Source organism: Molossus molossus, unplaced genomic scaffold (assembly GCF_014108415.1).
Source record: "Molossus molossus isolate mMolMol1 unplaced genomic scaffold, mMolMol1.p scaffold_m16_p_14, whole genome shotgun sequence".
Classification (NCBI taxonomy): Eukaryota; Metazoa; Chordata; class Mammalia; order Chiroptera; family Molossidae; genus Molossus; species Molossus molossus.
The window spans coordinates 34335729-34361161 of NW_023425349.1; the positions used below are offsets into that span (position 1 = coordinate 34335729).

General features: G+C 42.8%; 1 protein-coding gene across 4 annotated transcripts in view; it reads right to left on the minus strand.

Moving 5' to 3' along the window:
- Positions 1–25433, minus strand: part of UNC13B (unc-13 homolog B) — a 260259-nt gene that overhangs the window by 22744 nt on the left and 212082 nt on the right. For all 4 annotated transcript variants that reach the window (XM_036260527.1, XM_036260526.1, XM_036260525.1 and 1 more), the window contains 11 exons: positions 24544–24590; positions 22049–22127; positions 19740–19814; positions 19020–19239; positions 9603–9830; positions 8865–9006; positions 6788–6957; positions 6213–6328; positions 5727–5890; positions 2546–2696; positions 766–834 (listed from right to left, as the gene is read on the minus strand). In XM_036260527.1, the coding sequence (XP_036116420.1) occupies positions 766–834; positions 2546–2696; positions 5727–5890; positions 6213–6328; positions 6788–6957; positions 8865–9006; positions 9603–9830; positions 19020–19239; positions 19740–19814; positions 22049–22127; positions 24544–24590 (1461 nt within the window). The remainder of the gene's footprint in view (positions 1–765; positions 835–2545; positions 2697–5726; positions 5891–6212; positions 6329–6787; positions 6958–8864; positions 9007–9602; positions 9831–19019; positions 19240–19739; positions 19815–22048; positions 22128–24543; positions 24591–25433) is intronic.

The window sequence follows — 25433 nt, forward strand, 5'->3', positions numbered from 1 at the left end:
GCCACTTTTTTAAACCTTCAAATAGCTACTTATATGCCAACTATAAGATATACAGTCAACTCTCCATTATTCGTGCAAATGGAGGGCACTAGAAGTATAGATAATTAAAACTTCATTTCTTTTTTACTTCGAGGTTATTTTTATACTTACTTTTTAATGTGGGTATAATTGCTTGTTCTGGAAATTCACAGCACTTTAAAGCAAGTAATGAAGCCATTCTAAGAAGACTTAACTTAGGAAGAATTGAAAAACTGCCCATTTCCCTGTCCTGCCCCATCCCAGGTACCCACCCTTCTACTATATCCACTTCCTCCCTCCAGACTAGGAATGGCCATAACCTCTGCTACAAATTAGTTGCCCAAGCCAAGCTACATTCTCTCTTTCCTCTTAACTGGATTCTCATACCTCCCCTGGTAAATGAGGAGAATATGGAATAATGCAAGAAGGAAATGTAATTATCTAATTTTTAAAGGTGCATTTCTGGAAGAGATTATCCTCAGGAGACTCCCTAATGAGAATGTCATCAGAGAATTTGGTAATGTGAGTGAGGTTGGAAAGCCAACTGTCTTTAAAAAGTAGCCAGCCATACCTGCTGCTACTTTCACACTGTATAGTCCTTGGAATTTACAGAACCAAAGGTGTCAGTGCCATTGGCCATGCACATGGGTGTGATGAGGCAGACCGATTTTCTTTGCCTTCAATCTTTGTAGCCAAGATTGGCCTACATTCTCTCTAATCCCACCCCACAGCCATGTCTTCACTCACCCTATATGTAGAGAGGTCAATCCTCAGTGAGTTGTGTAGCTGGTCCAGTAGTTTCACAAATCTCTCTTTCTGAGAGTGGGAAACAAATAACAAGGAAAAAGAGAAATAATCTATTTCTGAGCCCCTAAGACTGTAACAGAAACAGATCCACCTCTGGTGAGGAGGAGACACTGGGTTGGGGACACATCATATCCCATCCCTGCTCATGAGGAGAATAACATATAAGGAAGAAATAAAATTGATGGTCCCTATTCCATCTCTTAGCAGCTCTGTCTCAAACTAGGAAATCTTCTCACACTGGCAAGGGTAAAGGAAGTCCCTCCCTGGGAGGGAAAACAGCTCTTTTCATACAAAAGTCAACAGGCAATAACCAGAGAGTATACCTCCATCTCTTTGAATCTCTTACCCATCTTAGTCAAATAAAGGGAAACTCCAAATATTCTCCAACTTGTTCCTGAGTCTGTGGTCTCCTGACTTATACTGGGATAGTTCAGACCAATTAAATAGTCACAGCCAGCAGTGATGATGGGAGGGAGAAAGTGTGACACATTTGGAAGGTGATCAGGCAGTCTTGAGTGGGTTTCTCTTTAAACCACAACCACATAATTTCCCTCGGTTTATATAACATATACTATTTTAAAAATTAGTTGATTTTTATAGAAAAGGTATAATTAAACATGGAATCACATGCCTATAGACCGCGTGGCATAGCACTCCTAGAATTCATATATTGATTAAGTCAATAGATAACGGGATGTGAGGGAATGAAACAGGTATTTGACTGGCTTAATCAATGATATTAATTCATCAATAGAAAGACTATTAACAACAAGAAAAAGTTGTTAGTACCATAAACCGGGTTCAGAGTCCTAGTGGATTTGGGGGTATCAGTAATTTTATGCCTAAAGAGGTCATCTTTGGCCCTGGCCAGTTTGGCTCAGCGGTTAGAGCGTCGGCCTGCAGTCCGGAGAGACCCGGGTTCGGTTCCCGCTAAGGGCACGTACTTCGGTTGCAGTTTGTCCCCGGCCCTGGTTGGTCGTGCGGGTGGCAGCCACTCGATGTGTCCCTTTACATCGATGTTTCTCTCTCTCTTTCCCTTCCTCTCTCTCCCTCCCACTCTATCTGTACAAAAAATGGAAAAATATCCTCGGGTGAGGATAAAAAAAAAAAAAAAAAAAGAGGTCATCTTTGTGGTGGGTGAAAGATATTTCATCCAGTTTATATTGAAATTATGTCAAGTGATATTTTGAGTAAAGATTCAACTTCTCAGGTACCTTAACATAGGATAGGAAACACCCTGAATAGAGAAAACAGTCCAGACATTAGAAAAGGGATAGGCTCAGTATATGCTGGTATCCTTGCTTAGATAACAGTCTCATATGAACTTAAGTGGTACGAATCTGTCAGAGAGAGACTGAGAAATATTAAGAAAGGTCCCTATGTGGACCTACAGGACTAAGGAACATGGTGATTCAGCCACGTTCTTGGCCTAGAGAGGTTCTATCTGAGCCCAGGTGGCGCCCCTCCAAACCACAGTACTGCTATTTGTCTCTTGTTTATCTATGTCTGAGAAGAGTCTATTAGTAAGTCAACATATCCATAATGAAATAAGAATGATCTATTAGCACAGTCTGCATACTCATAGGGAAATAAGTTCACCCATCTAGGTGGCATCTGTCTAAATTTTAGGCTTATCAACCAACTCTACAGTATTGACAATGAAAAATTAAACTTTATTAACTGATAACAAATGGGTAGATATGTCTAACATCACACTCACCCCAAAGTTGGAGGCTGCAAAGCGATCGGATGCAGAGACATTGGTGGAGGCGGTTGTATGGGCATAGTAAGCATTGATGTTGGCCAGCAAGGTGCTCATCACTGCTGGCACACCAGGACACATGTACTTGGATGACAAACATGCAAAGTGCCTGAAAAAGAGCACCCTCAGCCTCAAAGACGCTTCAGGGCTTGCAGCAGAAGCCCAGTAGTTAAAAGATCTCACTGTGTGTATGAAACTTCCAATTACCTTGATATACAAGAATCTTTCTAGTTTATTTATTCAAACATTCATACAGTGAATGCCTACCATGTGCCAGGCCCTGTGCTAAGTGCTAGAATCCAAAGATGTGATAGTCTGGCCCTGGCTGGGTGGCTCAGTTGATTGGAGCATATTTCTGTATACCAAAAGGTTTCGGGTTAGATTCCCAGTCAGGGCACATATAGGAGGCAACCAATCTCTATCTCTTCCTTCCTCTAAAAAAAAAAAAAGGCAATAAACATATCTTCGGGGGAGGATTAAAAAAACAAAAAGAAATACTACATGATCTCACTTACTAGTGGAATATAATGAACAAAATAAGCTGACGAACAAAATAGATTCAGAAACATGGAAGTAGGGAACAGACAGACGAACTTCAGAGGAAAGGAAGGTGGGGGGGCAGGAAGGAAGTGATAAACCAAAGAACTTATATGAATATATGCATAACCAATGGATATAGACAGCAGTGTGGTGGTGGGGGGGGGGGAGGGAGCAGGGAGGAGGGAGTCAATGGGGGGCAAAGGAGGGATATCTGTAATACCTTCAAAAATAAAGATAAATTAAATATTAAAAAATAAAATAAGTTTTACTTAACAAAAACAAACATACAAGATGTGATAGCCTGGCAAGTATTAGAAAGTAAATCAATAATCCAACGTGTGCTATGCAAAAACACCGTGGAAACATACAGGAAAATCACCTAAATCAGAATGCTTGGAGACTGGAAGGAATTAGAAAAAGGCTTCCCAAATTAGAGATGGTTGAAACAAGTCTTAAAGGATTAGCAAGAATTAATCAAATGGAGAAATGTACAGACAAAGGGAAATTGCACTGCAAAGACAAATATATTCATGACAGAGTGATTTGGAAAACATCAGTTTGGCTACTGTTCAGGTGTTTGATAGAGAAATACCAAAAAATGAGAGAGAAGTAGGTAGAGAATAGACAATAAAAGAGTGTATCTTAAATGCTATGGTAAATTTTTAAACAGAGGCATAGGGTGATCAGATTAGTCTTTCAGAAAGGTCTCCTTTGATGATAAATTGGAAAAAAGACTAGGACAAAGATAAGAATAAGACAGAAAGATTAGTTGAAGAGTTACTACAATAATTAAAAAAAGAAGCAATGAAGTACTAAATAGAATAGAAAAATGGTTAAGAATACAGACTCTAGAGTCAGACTCTGGGTTTGAATCTCACCTCTACCATTCACTCACCTTGAATACATTACTTAAAGTTCATGTTTCAGTTTTCTTATCTGTAAAATGGTTAAATTATGATATCCACTTCATAGGATTGATATGAGTATTAAATGAGTTAACATTCATAACGTGCTTAGACCAGTGCCTGGTACATAAGGAAATGTTACAAAGAAGTTGTTATTATTATCATCATTTTTGTTATTATTGAGATAGAGTAATAGTGATAGATTAAAAACGTTTTTAGCAGATAGAATCTAGAGGTGTTAGAGATTGGATGTTGAGAGTTAAAGGTACAATAGTAAGAAAGAAAAGTTTAAGCTGACTCCTAAATTTTTTTGGACAACTACATAGAAAACCATTCCATTTACTAAAATAGAGGTTATAGGAAGATAAGCATATTTATTTGGTGGAGATGATGTTGATGGAATTTAGCCATGCTGAGTTTACAGTGGTAGAAATAGCTGAAAGGAAGCAGCAGAAAATAGATCAGAAATTCAGGAAAAGACATGATCTGGATAGAGAAAGAGATCTGGGAGTCCTTAACCCAAAAGTAGTGGTTGAGGTCATAGGTTGGGATAAGATCATCTTGGAAGAGCAAACAGAGTAAGAGTATCGGGGGGCCATTCTTAAACCTCATTCCTCACCATATGTCTTCTCTCCATCTATACTGAACTTCCTGTAATTTCTTGAATATTCTATGCTCTATTATATCTTAGCACCCCAGCAAAAATGCCCTCCCTCCTTTTCTGTATTTCAAGATTCAGTTCAAGTGTCAACTCTTAAATGCAGTGGTTCTCAACCTTCCTAATGCTGCGGCCCTTTAATACAGTTTCTCATGTTGTGGTGACCCCCAACCATAAAATTATTTTTGTTGCTACTTCATAGCTGTAATTTTGCTACTGTTATGTCTTAGGCGACCCCTGTGAAAGGGTCGTTCAACCCCCAAAGGGGTTGTGACCCACAGGTTGAGAACTGCTGTTTTAATGACTTTCCTCACAGGCCTCCCCTAAAATTGAGATGCTCTCATAATGCCCTAGCACAGCACTTATCACATATTGTAATTGTTTGTTTACTGGTTTGTCTCTGCTGCTAGAATGAGTTCCCCAAGCACAGAGGCCCCATCGCACTTATCTTTGTGTTCTCAGCACCTAGCACAATATGTGGCACACAGAAGGAACTCAGTAAATGTTTGCAGAATAAATGAGCAGCCAGGGCAACAGCTATCCTCTGCTTACCTAGGGATGCGTCCTGTGCAGACTCACCAATAGACAAACTACATCTCTTCTCATAGATGAGAATTTCTGTTATAGGAAGAGTCTTGGTCAACTCCAGACTCAGCTGCTTTTCCTCCAGTTAAGTGCCCTCTCCAACATCCACACCAATCTAAGAAAACTTGTCTGTCATACACATATACATGAGCGCACATGCCCTATCTCCTTAGGCCTGTGATGTTTAGGCAGATTTGTCCTTGCATACTCTCCCATTCCCTTCTCCCTTTTTATGTCTGAACTCTGGGGTAGACTTCCTCCTGAGTCACTGATAAACACACTCTCTTTATACATATACCCTCTTTACCTTGGGGCACAGAACCATCTTACCTAGCTCAGAGAGGGAAGCAATGAATTACTGCACATTACCCTGCTAAGGACCTGTCTACCCTGTCAGTGTAGCCACCCTAGTGGTTAGTAGCCACACCCCAAAGTCCCAGAGGAGTCTCACGTCATGGCCTGATATATGGATTCGATGCCATAGCGCATGGCGAATTCATCCACGATTTCTTGGGCCGTCTCATCAAAGTACACCTTCCATGCATCGTCTCCTCGGGCCTCAGGGATCCGGACTCCTCCACTGCCTTGAATGTCTGTGAGGTAATGGAAAAGGTTCTGCAGAAGACAGAGCAAAGGAAGGAGTTAAATGTATATAAAAAACAAAAACAAAATCGGGTGGTAAAGTCCAGGGTTCCAGAGAAATTCTGTCCTTCAAGTTATTGCTCAGTTCCTTCTATGGCCCCAGTAGGCTGTGTTCACACTAGTGAAAGAGAGCTGAGACTGGCACTGTTACTTGGGCTGTCTAACAGCACAGTAAGCCAAGGATAAAATAAAAAAAACAGGTCCCAAATCTTCAACCATCTAGCAATCCTATTCATTATCAAAGGCCCCTCCCATCACTGCTTTCAGGCACCCCATCTATCAAGGGCTGGCTCACCTCATGAAGACACGTATACTGCACATGATACGGAGCTACCTTCTCCTCCCCCTTGATTTCCACGCTGATCTGTAGTCGAATAGCCCCTGAGACGGCTGATTTGTCTGTCCTCTTCTCTAAAAAGGAAAGAAGACTGCAGATTAACACCAATGCAACTACAGACAGTGTGGGTAGTCCTTACCCTGCTTAACACAAGGAAAAGGAGGCACTGACCCAAGGGTTCATCTAACAGGGTGAACTCAATCCAGTGACCACAAAGTCCACAAACACCTCAAATATTCCCAATAGGAATTCTCCTATTCCATGAGCAGAATAGGGAGCTAAAGGCATTAGGGATGAGTATGAAGATTAAAGAGCTTTCTGAAATCTGAAGAATGTCCAGCCAGAGTACATACTAGACAATCCACTCCTCTGTCCCCCACCTCTACCCATCCTTGGTCCTCTATCGGTAAGGCAGGTTCTGTATAAAGGTATGCTTTAGCAACTGAGTGGTAGTTTTGATAGACAGGATTTTTCCCAAGTTCCTCATTCACATTCTCCCTTCCCACCAACTTTCTCTGGTCCTGTTTCCTCACCCAAGTTGTACCAGACGTCCATTTCGCCACTCAGTGTCCGAACCTCGATGATGGTTTGGCCAAGGAAATCATCAGACTCTCGCTTTAGCCGCTGCTTTACTCTCGACTTGATGTCATCATCCTCATCCCACACACGTACCTTAATTCGGTCAGAAGAGTTGTGGCACTCACTGTGACAGAATTAGGCAGGCTCTGTTAGGACACACCCAGCAGCCCCCATTCCAATTCCCTCCCAAAGCTCAAAGCTCCATCAACTTCACTTGAGGTCCTGCAGAGGAAGAGAAAGAGTTAGAGAACAGTGATACTAAAGTTCCAAGTGAGTCAAGCTATCCCAGCAAATGGTTATTCATTCCTCAGCCTGGGTGGCTCTATATACCATTATCTGGTCCTTGTTACCTTGGAACAACAACAACAAAAAGATGGGGTGGGGGTGGGGGAGTAATCAGGGGCAATTCTGATTTCCTGTGCAGCTAGCTGTATCAACAGCACCAAGAGGAAAACAGCTGGACAGATGCTATAGAGCCCTAGGAAGCAACTGCTAGTTCTCTCTCCAGAGTTAGTTAAGGTGTCAATGTTCATGGTATGTCCCTCTTGTCATATTTGCTTAGCTTTCTATCCAGTTCTCCCATCTATCTAAGTATGTCTTGATAAACTTCTATCATTTTTTAATACCCATGTGAATGGTCATTTCCTCTATGGTGTTTGCTTTGGAGAAGGGAGTTTGCCCAGGTCCCCCCACCCCCCCTACCACCTTTCTTTTCCCCAACAGGTGCTTTCTGGGTCCTGTTGCCTCACCCAAAAGTTGTATTTGGTAGAATTTGCTCCTCCTTTCTCTGTGTTCTCATAATATCTTTGTACATTCATTAAAATATAGTAACTACTGGTGTACTGAAAAATAATAGACAAATCAACAATAAGCTTCTTAAAGCCAGGGATTGAATGACTTACTCGTTTTTAGATACAAAACATCATGTACAGTGTCTTGTACAGAGGAGGGGCTTGATGAATAGTTTACTAAATAGATAAAAGGGGAATAAATGACTACAGAGTCAATTCATTTATAATCTATAATTAATCATGAAGAATTCAAGCAAGAACCATTCAGATTCTCAAAGAAACAAGTGTTCCTCCAATATTTGCTGCCTCTGGATTAGAGAGTGATTTTACTAGGCCCTAATCCCTTTTCACATGCGTACTCCAAGGAGCCAACAGAAGATCTCTATATATCCAGCCTGCTTAGCTCATTCAGACTCAAAGTCCTGGTTCTAGGCCTTAGGGGTGTGACACAGCATCTGGATTCTCCAGATATTAGCCCAAGTCCCAGGCTAGACCTTTCAACAACCATCCCTTACTGTCTTATAAAATAGTTTAGTAAAGTGAGATAATAGAAAAAGAATTAAGGGGTCTTGGGGTGTAGAAGCTGAGGCAGAAAGAAAAGTAGAACCCTTTTAGGTGAAATGGAAACTTCAGACCATAGATTTCTTCCTTCAAGCCAAAATTACCCAGGTGTAGGACAAGGACATTCTTTCCCTACTCCCCAGAAAAGCCTAACCCTTCCTAGGCAGGATGGCACAATAGGGTGGTCAGTCCCTGGTTCTGTCACTGAGCAGTAGTAAAATATTTCTAATGCTAGAAAAAGCAGTATGAAGTGCCGAGAGCCCCCTTTAATAATGCCAGTTAAGAAAGGGATTGGGGCCCAGCTGGTGTGGCTCAATGGTTGAGCATTGACCCATGTACCAACAGGCCACCAGTTCAATTCCAGGTCAGGGCACATGGCCAGGTTGTGGCCCAATCCCCAGTGGGGGGCATGCAGAAGGCAGCCAATTGATGTTCTCTCTCACTGATGTTTCTCTCTCTCTTCTTCTCCCTTCCTCTCTCTCTAAAATCAATAAAGAAAAAAAATTAAAAAAACAATCTTAAATTAAAAAAAAAAAGATAGGGATTGGGTAAAGTAATCCTGATACAACAGTCCTTTGTCTCTGTCCCATCCCTCTTAAGGGCCAAGCCTAGAATAGGATTTAATGTTGCTTCCTAAATGCACATAGTCCCAGGTAAGACAAAGACCTCTGTGACTTACAAATGGAACTTCTCCTCCCAAACAGGATTCAGGTTCCCAAAAATGGTCTTGGTACGCTTCTTGGTTTTGCCCACTTGCACAGTCACATAAGGGTCACTGGATCCTGTCTTGTCCTTGGCTTGCAGGCCCTGGGCACACACCACTGCAACCCAAATGCATAGAGGAGGAGACTTCAGAGTATGCTCCATAAGTCAGAAATCCTCCACAGTATGACTCATATGGTCTCCATCTTAAAGAAGCCTCTCTGCTTCTTGTACAAGAACCCTAATCCTCACCTCCAGATCTATCCTTAGTCCTAAATTACTAACCTTTCCTTCAAAGTCTAGTCTAAGAATCCCAATTCCCCATAAAGCCCTGACTACTTACCCCAAAACTGTTCCTTACTTCCTCTGATATATACATGCTTCAGCCACACCCACCCAGCTAAACCACTGATTGACTATTCTTTGATTTCCTACCAGTCCCTTTTCCCCCATCCCAGCTCTTGCATTATCAGATTGTTAGCAAATCCTTCTATTATCACTCATATTATTTGCAGGTGCCAGTCTTACCTCTCCCAGGCCCCTACCACCATGGCCTCAGAGAAGAGCAGTGATGACTAATGAGGCCCTCCTTCTTTCCCTCAGTTCTGTCTTCTTTCTCCCCAGCCCCTTGCTTCCTCACATTCAGGTGACTTCTTCCCCAGGCTCATCCCCATAGCGCAGGGTTTCCTGTTTCCTCACACTCTGGCCTGCTTACCAGTGATAGTAATCTTGGCCGACCATTTGGAGGTGCCATCCAACACACTCTGCTTCACTGTTTTCATCTGTTGCACATGTGCGACTTTGCTCACAGTGAAGACATCCCGGATAACTTCAAAGATCTCGGGCTTATTTCGCTCTCGGATCTTCATGCGGTCCTTCATGGCCATGATAATATTCTGGGTCCGGTCCTCAGCTCCATGTTTAGAGCTCTTTTCTGCAGCCCCTGAAGGATGGCCAGGGACAGAAAGTAAGATAACTAAAAGGCTATCTACAAGACTAAAGGTCTGCTTGAGAAATGGAGTCTGGGAGAGGTCAATGATCAGGGGAGAAGCTTGGAAGACCAGGATATCTCTGGGAAAAGTTAACCACTTATGAGGCCTACTGGAGTTTAAAATGCAATTCAAAGGGTAGCAAAAACTTGATAAATGTTATGAGGGTTTATTATATTATTCTATTTAGGTATATGTTGAATTTTTCTTTTTTTTTTTTTTTTCCATTTTTTGTTCAGGTAGAGTGGGAGGGAGAGAGAGGAACAGAGAGAGAGAGAAACATCGATGTGAAAGGAACACATCGAGTGGCTGCTACCCACACAACCAACCAGGGCCAGGGACAAACTGCAACCGAGGTACGCGCCCTTAGCGGGAACCGAACCCGGGTCTCTCAGGACTGCAGGCCGACGCTCTAACCGCTGAACCAAACCAGCCAGGGCTATGTTGAATTTTTCATCAAAAAAGAAACACACAGCCCTGGCTGGTTTGACTCAGTGGTTAGAGCATCAGCCCGAGGACCAAAGGGTCACGGGTTCAATTCCAGTCAAGGGCATGTACCTTGGTTGCGGTTCAGTCCCTGGCCCTAGTCCGGATCGTGCAGGAGGCAACTAGTTGGTGTGTCTCTCTCACATCGATGTCTCTCTCTCTCTCTCTCTTTCTCTCTCTCTCTCTCTCTCCTACCCTCCCACTCTATCTGAAGATAAATGGAAAAATATCCTTGGGTGAGGATTGGAAAAAAAGAAAGAAACAAACAAAATGTAGCTCAGTCTGCAGTTGGCTTCGTCTTTCTTCTACCCAGATGGTGGTTGAGAGAGATACCCTTCAAGTCTAAGGACCAAATATCACCAAACAAATATCACAGTTATCATGGAAGGGTGGTGGGTGGGCATGAGAACTCCACCAATCTCATCCAACTTCCAAACCATGACACAGACCCTAGAACTGGTCACAGCACACAGTTAGGTTCTGTCACATGGCTCCAGTGCCTTTGATCTCAGAAAACAGTGTGGTATGGTGAGAAATGTATGGCCAGACAGAGTTAGGTAACAGGCAGTTAGGTTCAAATCCTGACTCCACTACTCCTAGCTGGGTAAACTGGTTTCTTTAAAGAGAAGAAAGCAGCACTTTTCTCTTAGGGTGGTATGAAGCATTGTATCAACATGTATAAAGCATCTAGCCCAATGCCTTGCACCTAGCAGGTACTCAATAAATGGTCACTATTATTATTACTACCATCATTATTATCTTGGCAAGGGCCATCATCACCACCTGTAACCCAGCCAGCTTATCTCAAAGACTAGCAGATTTTCCTTGCTGCCCTAAGAATTATGAAAGAACAGGCTCCTCCAGTATATTTTATCAACCAGGCTTCTCAGAAACCATCCTTCAGCTTTATTGGCCCTGCAGACTGACTCTTACCTCTCTCTAGTCTCCAAAGGCTTTTAGGCCTTTACTACAAAACCTGAAGCAAAAAATAAAGGCCAACATCTGCATCCTAACCCTGGGAGGATGACAATTACGTTTTCTGTCCAGGGAGGCCCATAAAAGGGAATTTCATTACACTAGGTGCTTCATAGAAGCCTTAGGCAGAAGATATTTGCTGATAAATGAAAACTGACCTGGGCTGCATCCATTTAGGATATTTTCTATGCAACACTACTTCCTTTGATTGGAACTCTGAAAGGCCCTTGAGGAGATCTACACTCTTGCTACACAGTAGCATTTCAGAAAGTTTCTGGCAAGCAGCAAATCTGGCTGCTAGCAATTAAAGCAACGACCCGCTGGTACCTGTGCTTGTCACCCCTTTATGATGGGTTTAGGCAAAGTCATCACTAGCATTTAACTTCAGACCATCTTTTCAGAGCTCCATCTCTTCTGCTGACTTGTTCTACCTGTCTCCTCATGTCTACTGTAGCCAAGCCACTGGCACCAATCTAGTACTCTTTAAAATCTAGTACTCTTTTTCGCATTTTATTTATTTTTCCTTTTTATTGAATTTATTGGGGTGACACTGGTTAACAAAATTATACAGGTTTCAGGTGCACAATTCCACAAAATATCATCTGTATACTGTATTGTGTGTGTTCACTACCCCAAGTCAAGTCTCCTTCCATCACTTTAACCCTCCTATACCCTCCTCCATCCCCCCACTCCAGCAATCACCACACTGTTGTCTGTGTCCATGAGTTTTTTTCTTTTTTACTCAATCTCTCCATCTAGCCCCCCAACTCTACCCCCTACCCAGTCTGACAGCTGTCAGCCTACTTGCTATCTATGAGTCTGTCTCTATTTTGCTTGTTAGTTAATTTTGTTCATTAGATTCCACATATGAGTGAAATCATATGGTGCTTGTCTTTCTCTGACTGGCTTATTTCACTTAGCATAATACTCTCCAGGTCCATCCATGCTGTCACAACGGGTAAATTTTTTTCTTTTTTTATGGCAGAGTAGTATTCCATTGGTTTTTTTTTTTTTTTTTTTTTTTAATCCTCACCCGAGGACATTTTTCCATTTTTGTTCAGGTAGATTGGGGGGGGGGGGGAGGAACAGAGAGAGAGAGAGAAACATCGATGTGAAAGGAACACATCGAGTGGCTGCCACCCGCACGACCGACCAGGGCCGGGGACAAACTGCAACCGAGGTACATGCCCTTAGCGGGAACCGAACCCGGGTCTCTCAGGACCGCAGGCCGATGCTCTAACCGCTGAGCCAAACCGGCCAGGGCTCCATTGCTTTTTTATCCACTCATCTACTGGTGCACACTTGGGCTGCTTCCAAATCTTGGCTATTGTAAATAACTGCAAGGAACATTGGAGTACATATACTCTTTCAAATTAGTATTTCAGGTTTCTTCAGATAAATTCCCAAAAGTGGAATCACTAGGTCATAAAGCAGTTCCATTTTTAATTTTTTGAGGTAACTCCATACTGCTTTCCTCAGTGGCTGCACAAATCTTGCATTCCCACCAACAGTGCACGAGGATGCCCCTTTCTCCACATCCTCGAGAACACATGTTTGTTGATTTACTGGTAATAACCATTCTGACAAGTGTGAGGTGCTATCTCATTGTGGTTTTAATGTGCATTTCTCTGAAGATTAGTGATGTTGAGCACCCTTTCCTATGTCTATTGGCCATCTGCATGTCCTCTTTGGAGAAGTGTCTACTCATGTCCTTTGCCCATTTTTTTTTTAATGGTTAACATGGTAAATTTTACGGAATGTGCATTTTAGCACACTAAAAAAAAGCAGTCTCGATTTTTCGGTATGTATTTGGCAAAAAGAGAGGTTCCTGGAGTCCATTTCTGCCAGGGTGCTAGAGAAAATGAGTCTGCTGAGCCAAGAGTTTCATAAGCCCTAGTGTACCCATTATTTTCCAGACAGCAGGGTTTCTGTCACTGCTCAGGAGACACACTCTGCTCCTTTCTCTTCCCTGGGATGGTCCGCAGGGCTGGGAAGGAAGCCCGAGAGGCCCTGAGCAGAGCTGCAGTGTTCTGGATAGCCTCATGTGACCAAGTCCCCACACTTGGCAGTGGCCCCCAGCACCAGCCTCTCCTGCCTGCTCCCTGCTGGGTCCTGGAGAGGGTGGGCCCAGGACAGTGTCATGTTTCCCTGACTAGCAGCCTAAAAAGTGAGCCACCCAGGTAGGGGAGCTTGGATGGGAGAGTTACATGGGCCTCCTGGTCACCTCAGAACTTGATCTTGGTTATCACAGACTCCGTGCCCAGGATACCTGGGCTTACTGGCAGCTGAGATTATCCGGTGCACTTCTTCATCTAGATTCCCCTGCTGATCGCCATCCTACAGAGGGATCTGAAACTCAGCTTCTGCTTCAGGCTTGCATGTCTATCAGCAGCACTAACTCTGAGAGATGACAGCACTTAAGTGATGCTTATCTTCAAGATCCTTCTTTGGGGTTCAGCGGCTACACCTCTGGTTTTGTTATAGCTTCTCTGTGCTGATGTGTCAGGACCTGAGCTGACCTAAGAATTTCTGGTGTTCATCTCTTCCCCCTGGTGGGATGCAGGGTGGTCGTCCTACTGGCTGGTCCACAAGGATGCTGGGAACCTTGCTCCCCTTTTCCTTGCATCTCTGGGGGATTGTACCTGCTTCCCTGTCCTTCATCAGCTGCCGACCCAGCTGAGGACTAAAACAATCTCCCTAGCTTTCCTCTGCTTTCCTGTCCTGGATAACAGGCCCTCAGCCATTGGGCCTTTTAAGGATTTCATCACTAACCTTAAAAGGAGACCAACAGACCCTGGCTTAGCATCTAAATATGGGGACATGAAGAAATTGCTCACTTTTTTTTTTTTTTATCCTCACCCGAGGACATTTTTCCATTTTTTGTTCAGACAGAGCGGGAGGGAGAGAGAGGAAGAGAGAGAGAGGGAGAAACATCGATGTGAAAGGGACACATCGAGTGGCTGCCACCCGCACGACCAACCAGGGCCGGGGACAAACTGCAACCGAGGTACGTGCCCTTAGCGGGAACCGAACCCAGGCCTCTCTGTACCGCAGGCCGACGCTCCAACCGCTGAGCCAAACCGGCCAGGGCGAAATTGCTCACTTTTAAGGGGGATCTGTGGTTCATAATTACTGCCTATTTGTACTCTGTCCCAGCGACACTCCAGACTGCTGCCCATGAGAGATGAGTGTACCTGTCAGCTGGGGTTGTCTGGCCTAAAGAACATGCTTCAACATCAACCCCAAGATAAGTCCCCATCCCGTATTTTTTTTCTTTGCCTTCCTGAATATTGCTACTTCTAAATGCTGGGACATCTCACCCTTGTTCTTGGTCCCAGGTTCCTGAGATGACAGGGCTTCCGAGTGTCTTCTGCTTGTCTGGGAACCTGGAGCCTCTGGCAGGCCAGCCTTCTCATCTGGCCCTCCCCCTCACACTGCGGGGTTCCTGGAAGCCCCCCATGATTCTCTGCTCATCTCTAAGGCTCCACTGGAACAAAATAATTCCTGAACAAAATACTAGCAAATTGGATCCAGCAATACATCAAAAAAATTATTCACCATGACCAAGTGGGATTCATTCCAGAGATGCAAGGCTGGTACAATATTCGCAAATCAATAAATGTGATACACCACATAAACAAAATGAAGAATAAAAACCACATGATCATATCAATAGACGCTGAAAAGCATTCGACAAAATCCAGCATCCATTTCTGATAAAAACGCTCAGCAATGTGGGAATAGAGGGATCATATCTCGACATAATAAAGGCCATATATGAAAGACCTACAGCCAACATAATACTCAATGGGCAGAAACTAAAAACATTTCCATTAAAAACAGGAACAAGACAGGAATGTCCACTTTCGCCACTCTTATTTAACATAGTACTGGAAGTCTTATCCACAGCAATCAGACATGAGGAAAATAAAAAAGGGATCCAAATTGGAAAGGAGGAAGTGAAACTGTCATTATTTGCAGATGACATGATATTATACATAGAAAACCCTAAAGACTCCATCGAAAATCTACTAGACTTCATAAATGAATTTGGTAAAGTAGCAGGATACAAAATCAACATCAAGAAATCAACGGCATTCGTATACACCAATGATAAACTCACAGAAAGAGAAACTAAAAATCAATCCCATTTACCATCGCGGCAAAAAAATTAAGATACCTAGGAATAAACTTAACCAAAGAAATAAAGGACCTATTTGCAGAAAACTACAGGACATTGAAAAAAGAAAGAGAGGAAGATATAAAAAAGTGGAAGCACATACCTTGTTCACGGATTGGAAGAATTAACATCATTAAAATGTCCATACTACCCAAAGCAATCTATAGAGTCAATGCAATCCCCATCAAAATACCAACGACATATTTCACAGAACTAGAACAAATATTTCAAAAGTTCATATGGAACCAAAAAAGTCCCCGAATAGCCACAGCAATTTTGAAAAAGAAGGACAAAGTAGATGGGATCACAATACCAGATATCAGGTTATACTACAAAACGACTGTAATCAAAACAGCCTGGTACCGGCACAAGAACAGGCATATAGACCAGTGGAACAGAACAGAGAACCCAGAAATGGACCCAAGGCAATATGCTCAATTAATATTTGACAAAGGTGGCAAGAGCATACAGTGGAGTAAAGACAGCTTCTTTAATAAATGGTGTTGGGAAAATTGGACAGCTACGTGCAAACAAATGAAACTAGACCATCAACTTACACCATACACAAAAATAAACTCAAAATGGATAAAAGACTTAAATGTGACCCGTGAATCCATAAAAATTCTAGAAGAAAATGTAGGCATCAAAATTCCGGACATCATACATAGCAGAATTTTCACTGATACATCACCTAAGGCAACAGAAACAAAGGAGAAAATGAACACATGGGACTACATCAAACTCAAAAGCTTCTGCACAGCAAAAGAAACAATCATCAAAATGGAAAGGCAACCCACTGTATGGGAGAACATCATTGCCAATGATACATCAGATCAGGGGTTAATTTCCAAAATATATAGAGTACTCATACAACTCAACAAAAGACAAAGAACCCAATTAAAAAATGGGCAGAGGAGCTGAATAGACACCTCTCCAAACAGGACATACAAATGGCCAAGAGACATATGAAAAAATGCTCAACATCACTAATCATCAGAGAGATGCAAAATAAAACAACAATGAGGTATCACCTCACACCTGTCAGAATGGCCACCATCAACAAATCATCAAACAACAAGTGTTGGCGAGGGTGTGGAGAAAAGGGGACTCTAGCACACTGCTGGTGGGAATGCAGACTGGTGCAGCCACTATGGAAAACAATATGGTGTTACCTCAAAAAATTAAAAATTGAACTTCCATTTGACCCAGTGATCCTGCTCCTAGGAATATACTCTAAGAAGCCTGAAACACCAATCAGGAAGAATATATGTACCCCCATGTTCATAGCAGCACTATTTACAATAGCTAAGATCTGGAAACAGCCCAAGTGTCCATCAGTAGACGAATGGATAAAAAAGCTGTGGTACATATACACAATGGAGTACTGTGCAGCAGTAAGAAAGAAAGATCTCTTATCCTTGGAGATGTCATGGAAGGACCTGGAAAGTATTATCCTAAGTGAAATAAGCCAAGCAGAAAAAGACAAATACCACATGATCTCACTTATATACGGAATATAATGAGCATAACAGTCTGAGGAATACGGTAGACCCAGAAACATGGAAGTAGGGCACAGACTGACATCCCTCAGAAGAGGGGGTGGAGGGGTGGGAAGAGATAAACCAGAGAACTTATATGCATGTATGCATAACCAATAGACATGGACAACAAAGCTGGGGACGGGGCAGGTGGGGGGGATGGGGTGGAGGGTGTCAATGGGATAAAAAAGGAGAAACATCTGTAACAAAAAAAATAAAATAAAAAAGAAAAATGAAAAAAAAAAAAAGAGTTTGTATTCTGAAACTCTGCCCTTCTAAACACTATTGACAATTAACTAGAAATTTTTATTCTGAGAAGATAGCAAGGAAATGATGTTAGTTCTCCTCTAGCTCTTCAGAATATTTATTTTCACCAAGGATATGTCTTAATCCTCCAGATACACATCATTTTACTCCAGTTAGATCAGCTGTCTTCAGGCAATGTGTATGAAGGTATGTTTGAAAAGATCTGTGTGAAATTAAAGTCACAAAGTATTTTCCAATTTTAAAACAAAATAATAATAAAAATAGAATAGAGTAGGTAGGATCAAGACTTTTTCTTCATTTTAGAGAAGTCTATTATTTTCTTATTTTAATCCTCACCCAAGGATATTTTTCCATTTATCTTCAGATAGAGTCGGAGGGAGGGAGAGAGACTGAGAGAGGGAGAGAGAGAGAAACATCGATGTGAGAGGGACACATCGACTGGTTGCCTCCTGCACAACACTGACCAGGGCTGGGGACAAACTGCAACCGAGGTAAGTGCCCTTGACTGGAATCGAACCCATGACTCTTTAGTCCGCGTCCTTTGACCTTTTTTTAATTGTAGTGTTTGTTTTTTTGGTTTTAAATTTTATAAGTTCTTTATAAATTTTGGATATTAACCCCTTATCAGATGTATCACTGGCAAATATGTTCTCCTATTCAGTGGGTTTTCTTTTCATTTTGTTGATGGTTTCCTTTGCTGTGCAAAAAACATTTTAGTGTGATGTAGTCCCATTTGTTTATTTTTCCTTTTGTTTACCTTGCATGCGATGTGTCAGTAAAAATAATGCCATGAGAAATTCTACTGCCTATGTTTTCAAAGAAGGACATTTTAAGTGAACAATTCCTGGAGGGCTCTCTCTAGGCCCCTTTTATGTCACATAATTTTCCTTGAGATAATAAAAGGCCATGAGTCTAAAGGTGACCTTCCTTTCTCCTACCATAATCCTTAAAGCTTTTGTTTCTATGGCTTGTTTCTGAGTGACACCTGGGAGACCTGGAGGGGTGGCAAAATACTTTCCCACATCCCCACCCCTGGGTCCAGCAGGAGCACAGCAAGGAGACAAGAACTTGGAGTGCTACCACTTCCAAAACAGAAACAAGACAAATTTGTTTTTTCCTGCTCCTCTCTCCTCCACTCCATAATGGCAGCACAAATCACATATTTAGTCAGGGCCTTGGGTTTCAGGCACATTCTCTTCCAGGACTTCTGTCTGATCCATTTGAAACTTCTGTTCCTGGCACTGTTGTCTGAAAGCTGCATCTATAAATGCTGCCTTCCCTGGATCCTAGGATCTAGACCTCAGGAAGTTCCTCTCTGAGGCCTGAAACCTCACAGAATTCTCTTTCCTCATTAGTTTTGGTCCCCAATTAAACATGCTCTAGCTATTTGGGCACTGTGACCACTGGTGTGTACACTAGCAAGCACAGACTCTGGGATCATCTGAATCCTGAAGAGATTCTAGTTCCACTAAAGGGCCATAGAAAGCTCAAAGAATTCTTCCTAAAGGTGCTTAAGAGAATGCTATAAAACCTGTTATTTGGAAAGGCAATGTCCTTTGACTCGGGACCCTATATTCTCTGAAAAGGAAAGAGCTTCAGAATCAGGTAGACAGCCATCCTAGCTCTTGGTTGACAGGTTACTTTGGAAATGCCCTGCTGCATGTGCTCCCCACCCCTCATCCCACAGGAGCACTCACGCTGTAGGCAGTCGGCATTGAGCAGGTCCTGGCACTTATCATGGCACTTGACTCCACACTCGCTGCAGCGCATGCCCTGCCGGGCAATGCCCCAGAGCAGGCCTTCACACTCATAGCAGTAGGTCGGGGTAGTCGCACTCCAGACTTCAAAGTTGTGGGGTGTGGTGCATGAGATGGGGTAGATTAAGGCTTGCAGGGTTTTCTTATACACATGGGATTTCTGAAAGACACATACCCCATTACCCACCAATGACTTTAGGTCTCTCCTGAGAGATACCAGAACTGAGACTCTGTAGGGCAAGTAAGACCCTGGTTTCTCCTCTGGTAGTAGAGAAGATGCTCTAGACTGGCTCAGTGCATAGCCCAGCCTGGCAGAAAGAAGCCCCTAAATGTCATGTGCTCCTGGTTATGCAAGACAGGTCTGACCTGAATACTGGGTCTGAGCCTTGTCCCAGCATTCAAGCTTTCTTGGGAACCATAAGGTACTAGGCCCACTATAATATCCCGAGTTCAGTGGTCACATTCTCCCACATGAGACTTGGGCTTACCCCTGGCCTGGACCCTTGCCTCTCCCAGTGTGAAAGTTGGTATCCAATTGTTCCACTAACAGTGTATGCCCAACACTCTTGAATTCCCAATTAGTATGGCTATAGAGGTGATCACCAGTGGACGGCCAGATCTTTAGACCAGTGGATTCATGAAAGCCCATGGGTCACTTACCAGCTCTTCATCCTTGAGAGAGGTGCGGGTAGCCATTGCAGAAGTAATCCCTGCCTTCCGGGACTGGACCAATGACTATAAGAGAAGACGTGCTGTCAGTCCTGGCTACCACCAAGGACTGGCAAAGTCCTGGGAAAGGAGTTTCAGTGACCAAAGAAAACTAACTATAACTTACTGCCTTATATTTTTACCATAATTTTCCACAGGGACTGCCCAGAGATAATAGATAACAGTATCTCAGGTTAAGATCCAAAATCCAAGGCCCTCAGAGGACTGTTCTAACAATATTAGGACAGCACTTCTCTCAGGGTACCTATCATCCAGAGTTTCTCTTTCCTTCACTATTTTTAGTTATCGTACCCCTTGTTTATAGCAAGACAAAGAAAAATGAAAAGTTCAGAATTACAGTAGCAAGTAGGTCATTAAGAATAAACACACAACTCTGTCAGAATTACATTTAAGAACCATCCCTGAGAACGATTCCATGCTATCATCTACCCCCTGGCACCACACCATGCCCACACAATCCTAGATGGCTGTAGAGGTCAGCAGCTCAGATGAGCAGGGTGTTAGGCAAGTGAAAGAGGCAATGCACCCTCAGTCAAATCAAGCAGGGCACGGGGTTACATATGAGAGCTAGGGCTACCCTGCTAGCCAGGCTCTTGTATAGAGGGGCCCCACATATGCCAAGCCCAAGCTTTAGGGGCAGCCCATGGAGAGGCATATGGTTTCCCTAATGCAGTGGACACTAGGCACACAGAATTAAAATATCAGTCTAAGCAGGAGAAACAGTTAGGAGGGGCCAGGTGGTTTGAGATCTGGACTCTTATAGAGGTTAGAAAGAGGCTCTGAAGACACTCACCATTGCCTATGCAGAGGAAAGCAAAAAAAGGAACAACATGATGTTAAAGCTCCCCCAAGGGCATAAACAACAGCAACAACAACAAACACCATTAGAGGCAACTGAGAGGTTCTTCCCTATAGTCCAATGTAGGGAACATGTTCCCAAACTCTCTGCTTCTATTCACTAAAAATTGTCTTCAATTCAAACATCTGGCCAGGGCCCAAGGCCTAGAGTTTCTGCTTTAAGAAGAGTTATGCCAGAAAGTGAAATATAGGCAAGGTTAAAAGATGGAGGAGAGAAAATAAGAAATGAATAAGACACTGCTATCCAACCAGTTAAGCAAAGAGGAGGTGGTGGGCAAAAGGGAATAGAGGATGAGAAAAAAAATAGGGAGAAAAGAAAGGAGAAAGAAAAAAAGCAAAGGCAGAAGATAATGAAAGAAGGTAATAAAGAAGAGATGACATCAGAATTTATCTTCATCCAACGAGCTTGATGAAGAGTTAGAAGAAAAACAGGTGCATCAGAAAGGAGGAAAAAGAGAAAGGAGAAGATACACAAACAGTAGGAAAGAAAGAAAGGAAAGAAAAAATGATTAAGAGAAAATGGCAGAGGATTGTTCCATTCAGCCAACTAAGGAGAAAGATACTGATGGGGGTGGGGGGTAACAGCAAAAAAATGGAGGAGAAATGGGAAAAGAGGTGGATAGAAAAATAGACTGAATAGGGAGAGGAAAATAGGAGCAGAAATGGTAGTAAGAAAAAGGGTTCAAGTCTTGTCGAACACCTAGCTTTAGAGCTCTGGGAGAGCCGGGGCTCCACTCGAGCCCCACTATCCACACTGCTATGAAAAATTCTTTGAGCTGATCCTGCTTCAGGAAGTATGACCCAAAATGGAAGTTTCTGATCATCCTGGAGGTCCTGAGATCAACTTTAACTCCTAAACCCGTTTCAACTCAATTCTACAAATTTTTATCATTACCTCTCAGTGCCAGACACTGAGTTAAGAACTAGGGGCACATAGATAGTCTAGAAAGCCTATGACTTGGGAGGAGACGGTCACTTGACCTCTAAGAAGAAGTTGTACCAGCCATGCTCATCACATACTAAACTCAATTATCTAGGGAAGAGCTAGAGGCAGTTTTCCTTCTAAGTCATCAACAATAGCTGTAGAGATACCTAGAAGAACTAGATACCTAGAAGACAACCAGGGAGCCCAGCTTTGAGAGCCCAAGCTATAAATGTTCCACGTGGGAGTTTGAGCTTATGAAGAACCTCAGGCTCTCAACAGGGAGTGAAGTAAAACAAAATGTCACTGATGTTTCACTAAGTCTCAGTAAGTCTTTAAATGATTGGTCTTCAGACCAATACTTGTCACTAAATGGACCACTACCAGTTCTGATAGCTTGCCAGGGCCCAATGGGGGATACCCCAAGGATACAGCCTAATTCTGCACAAGTCTCACTCACCAAATCGCTGACAAGTGGCAGTGGCTTCTTTCTGCGTAGATCTGGCATGCTGTCAATGCCATAGAGCCCTCCAGCTGGACTGAGGAGGGAAGAAAATATGTCATTACTTCAGTCTTGTCCATCTCCTTGCTCACCCTCTCTCCAGAGAAAGACATGCCTTTGAGATGGGTAAAGAAGACAGAAAGTGAGGGAAATAAAGCCATGGGATGATGAGCAATGGGATTTGCTCTCAGAGTGCCCCTACCTGTCTCCTTCTATGGTTTTAGCCAAGGACCTAGAGCTCTTTTCTCCCATAGTGACAATTCAAGGCACCTTTGCTCTATAAGGTAACGTAGGAATTGATGGTTAAGAGGGCTGTTCTCCACACTAAGACACTGCTCCCCCAAAATAAGTCTTGGCCTGTGCTAGAACAGAGCCCATAGGAATAGCTCTACAGAAGAGCTGCTGCCTACGTGAGCAAAACTACCAAACAATGACATGTACAAGAAGATCTTCTCCATCCTGAGTAAAAGAGTAACTATCTATGTAAGCCTCCTGAAGCAAAAAGGTCTCCATGGAAGGAGGAGCCCACATAATAAAGTGGAGGCAGAGGAGGTGAGATGGGAGACTTCTAAAAGATCATTTAAAGGGGGGAAAAAGACCATTTATAAAAAAAAAAAATGGAGTGAAATGTAATAAGTAGGTGACTCACAACAGCTGCAGCAGGACAGAGCCCAGGGAGAAGTCTAATCAGCTACGCTAGCAAAAGGATTCTGAGTGTTTGGTCTAGCCCTATGGACACATCAATAGGGATCAGGAAAAAAATTATAACTGGAGCAATAGGAGATTTCTATACCTTTTCAATGCTTATTAATTTTATTGTTCTTTGCCTGTTATTCCATAGCAATGTCAAATAAAAATACAGAGAATATAACAAAAAGAACACCATTGTAACATTGAGATAACTCAGATTTATCCCCAATTCTTCTACTAACTCTCTACATGTCCTCTGCCAAAATTCCCTCCTCTTTTACGATCTTGGTGTCACTTTTATAAAATGAGGGGGAAGAACTACAAAATTTCTGACCTTTTAGAAGCTGCCATTCTGAGCTTCAATGAAAAGAACTCATGTACTTGGTTTTAATGAGAGCGATAAGGTAGGCAAGGTGGGGCAGCTGGGGTGTACACCACAGCTAGTCTGAAAAGAGATATATCTCAGGAGGATAATAAGTAGGTACTGCCAGCAATATATGCAAAAAATGAAGCCATAAATTGGGTCAAGGCCAGGAGTTGGAACAGGCAACCTAATATGTTGATTTCTAATAAAGTAGCTTCTCAGTAGAGGCAGTGAACTTTGCTTTCAATGAGACTAGGGAAGTTCTAAACTTGTGTCAGCCTCCAAGGACTGAGCTAAAGGGAGGAAAGACAACAACAGGAGGCATTTAGAAAATCAGTGCATGGCTCCATTTAAAAATAGCTCAGTTATGTTCCATTGGCATGCATGTATTTTACCATTATTAGAGGGAAAAAAGCTAAAACCTTGAAGAAGAAGCAACTGGTATCATGAGTTTGTGGCTAATTCTAAAAACTATAATATACACCACTTAACCCAAGAAGTTTTTTGCAACATAGATGAGCTTCTGACAAAAGAAGAAAGAGTAATTCATTCACATGATTAACTCTTGATTTGAAAGACAAATCATTAGGAAGAGGAGCTTGTAAAAATATAGTAAATAAATTAAAGATCTGATCTTTTTCCCCCCTGGTCATGAGGGAGAGGAGACAGCCATTGAGAATTCCAATATCAGAAGATCATAGTGGGATAAGGAAAGAAGAATGATCCTGACTAATAATTGGCAGTAAATGTGTGTGTTGGGGGGGGGGGGGGGGAGGGTGATGATACAGAGGCAGTTAAACTCTTTTCTCCCTTAGGAACAGTCCATTAGTTATAAGCAACAGTTGAGCAGCTTAAAATGACTCTTTGCTGCAATCATATAGGTCTGAAACTCACAGACAAGAAGCACAGACAGAACACAGAGAGCTCATAAGGGATTCTACTTCTGTCTTGACGAGTGAAATGGAATAAGTAGGAGACTCACAACAGCTGCAGCAGGACAGAGCCCAGGGAGAAGTCTAATCAGCTATGCTATCAACAATGGAATGGAAAGAAACTCTTCTAATGCAGGTATTTTTCTGGTTTCCTTATTCTTCTACCTAAAGAGTATATCACTGCTATGATACCATGGATCAGAAATTCCAGAAGCAAAAATGGGGAAGGCCCTAAAGCTCCTTCCCCTGCTCCAGGGAATCACTTTGCAAAGCTCTCTCTTCTCCCTCTAAGTAATGAGTTTGCAGAGTTCTCTCCTCTGCCCCAGAGACCCAGTTAATCTCCAGTGGAACATCTTCCTTCCCCAGGACCAAGCATATGAAGCTGTTTCTCCTGTTTCCCAGGGGAAAAGCTAAAAGCAGCATGAGAGTCTACAAAATCCACAGAAACTTTGTAGAGAATCACTTACCCTTCTGGGAGCCACTGGGGCATAGAGGAGTCGCCATCATCTGGAATCTTTAAAAACAGATAGAAAAAAAAATTAGATCCTAGGAAAGAAGAGAGACTGTGATCGTTCTTTCGTCAGGCAGTGAGCAGTAAAGTAAAAAGCTCACAGAAGTGTAGGTCACATATACCACGTGGAGACATAGCTAGGCTGAGGTCTAAGCCAATGCCCTGATTAGCCAAAGGCAACAAGAAGACTGCTAAAATGAGCACTACTTCATCTCCCCTATCTCCAGTGAATAGGAAGGACACAAGGCTAAGCTCACTGAGATCCCAAGGCTAATGCCCACTGGGACTATGAGAGCTGCCAGAACTTATATTCCCCTCACACAACCCATCAGTATATGTAACAGTAACCAAAGCTGGGAAAGGGTTGAACTTGGGCTTCCAGGCCTCACTACAGCAAAAAGACAACTTCACATAGAGGCTGGTCTTCTTCAAGTTATATTCCTAAATTCCTTTGGCTGCCCCAGAGTCAGATCTGGTCTTTCTAAATTCCTGTCTCATCTTGCGATTTGAGTTGGCTTAGGTTCCTTGAAGCCTGAACTCATTGACACTGAGTACACTCTACATTTGATCAATTCTATATTACCAGAGAATCCAGGACAGATTAGACACTTGGATTATCACTCTGGTGAATTCTATGAGTTCTCTAATAAGAAGTTGATCATCCCTGGCCGGTTTGGCTCAGCGGTTAGAGCGTCGGCCTGCGGTCGAGAGAGACCCGGGTTCGGTTCCCGCTAAGGGCGTGTGCCTCGGTTGCAGTTTGTCCCCGGCCCTGGTCGGTCGTGCGGGTGGCAGCCACTCGATGTGATCCTTTCACGTCGATGTTTCTTTCTCTCACTCTCCCTCCCA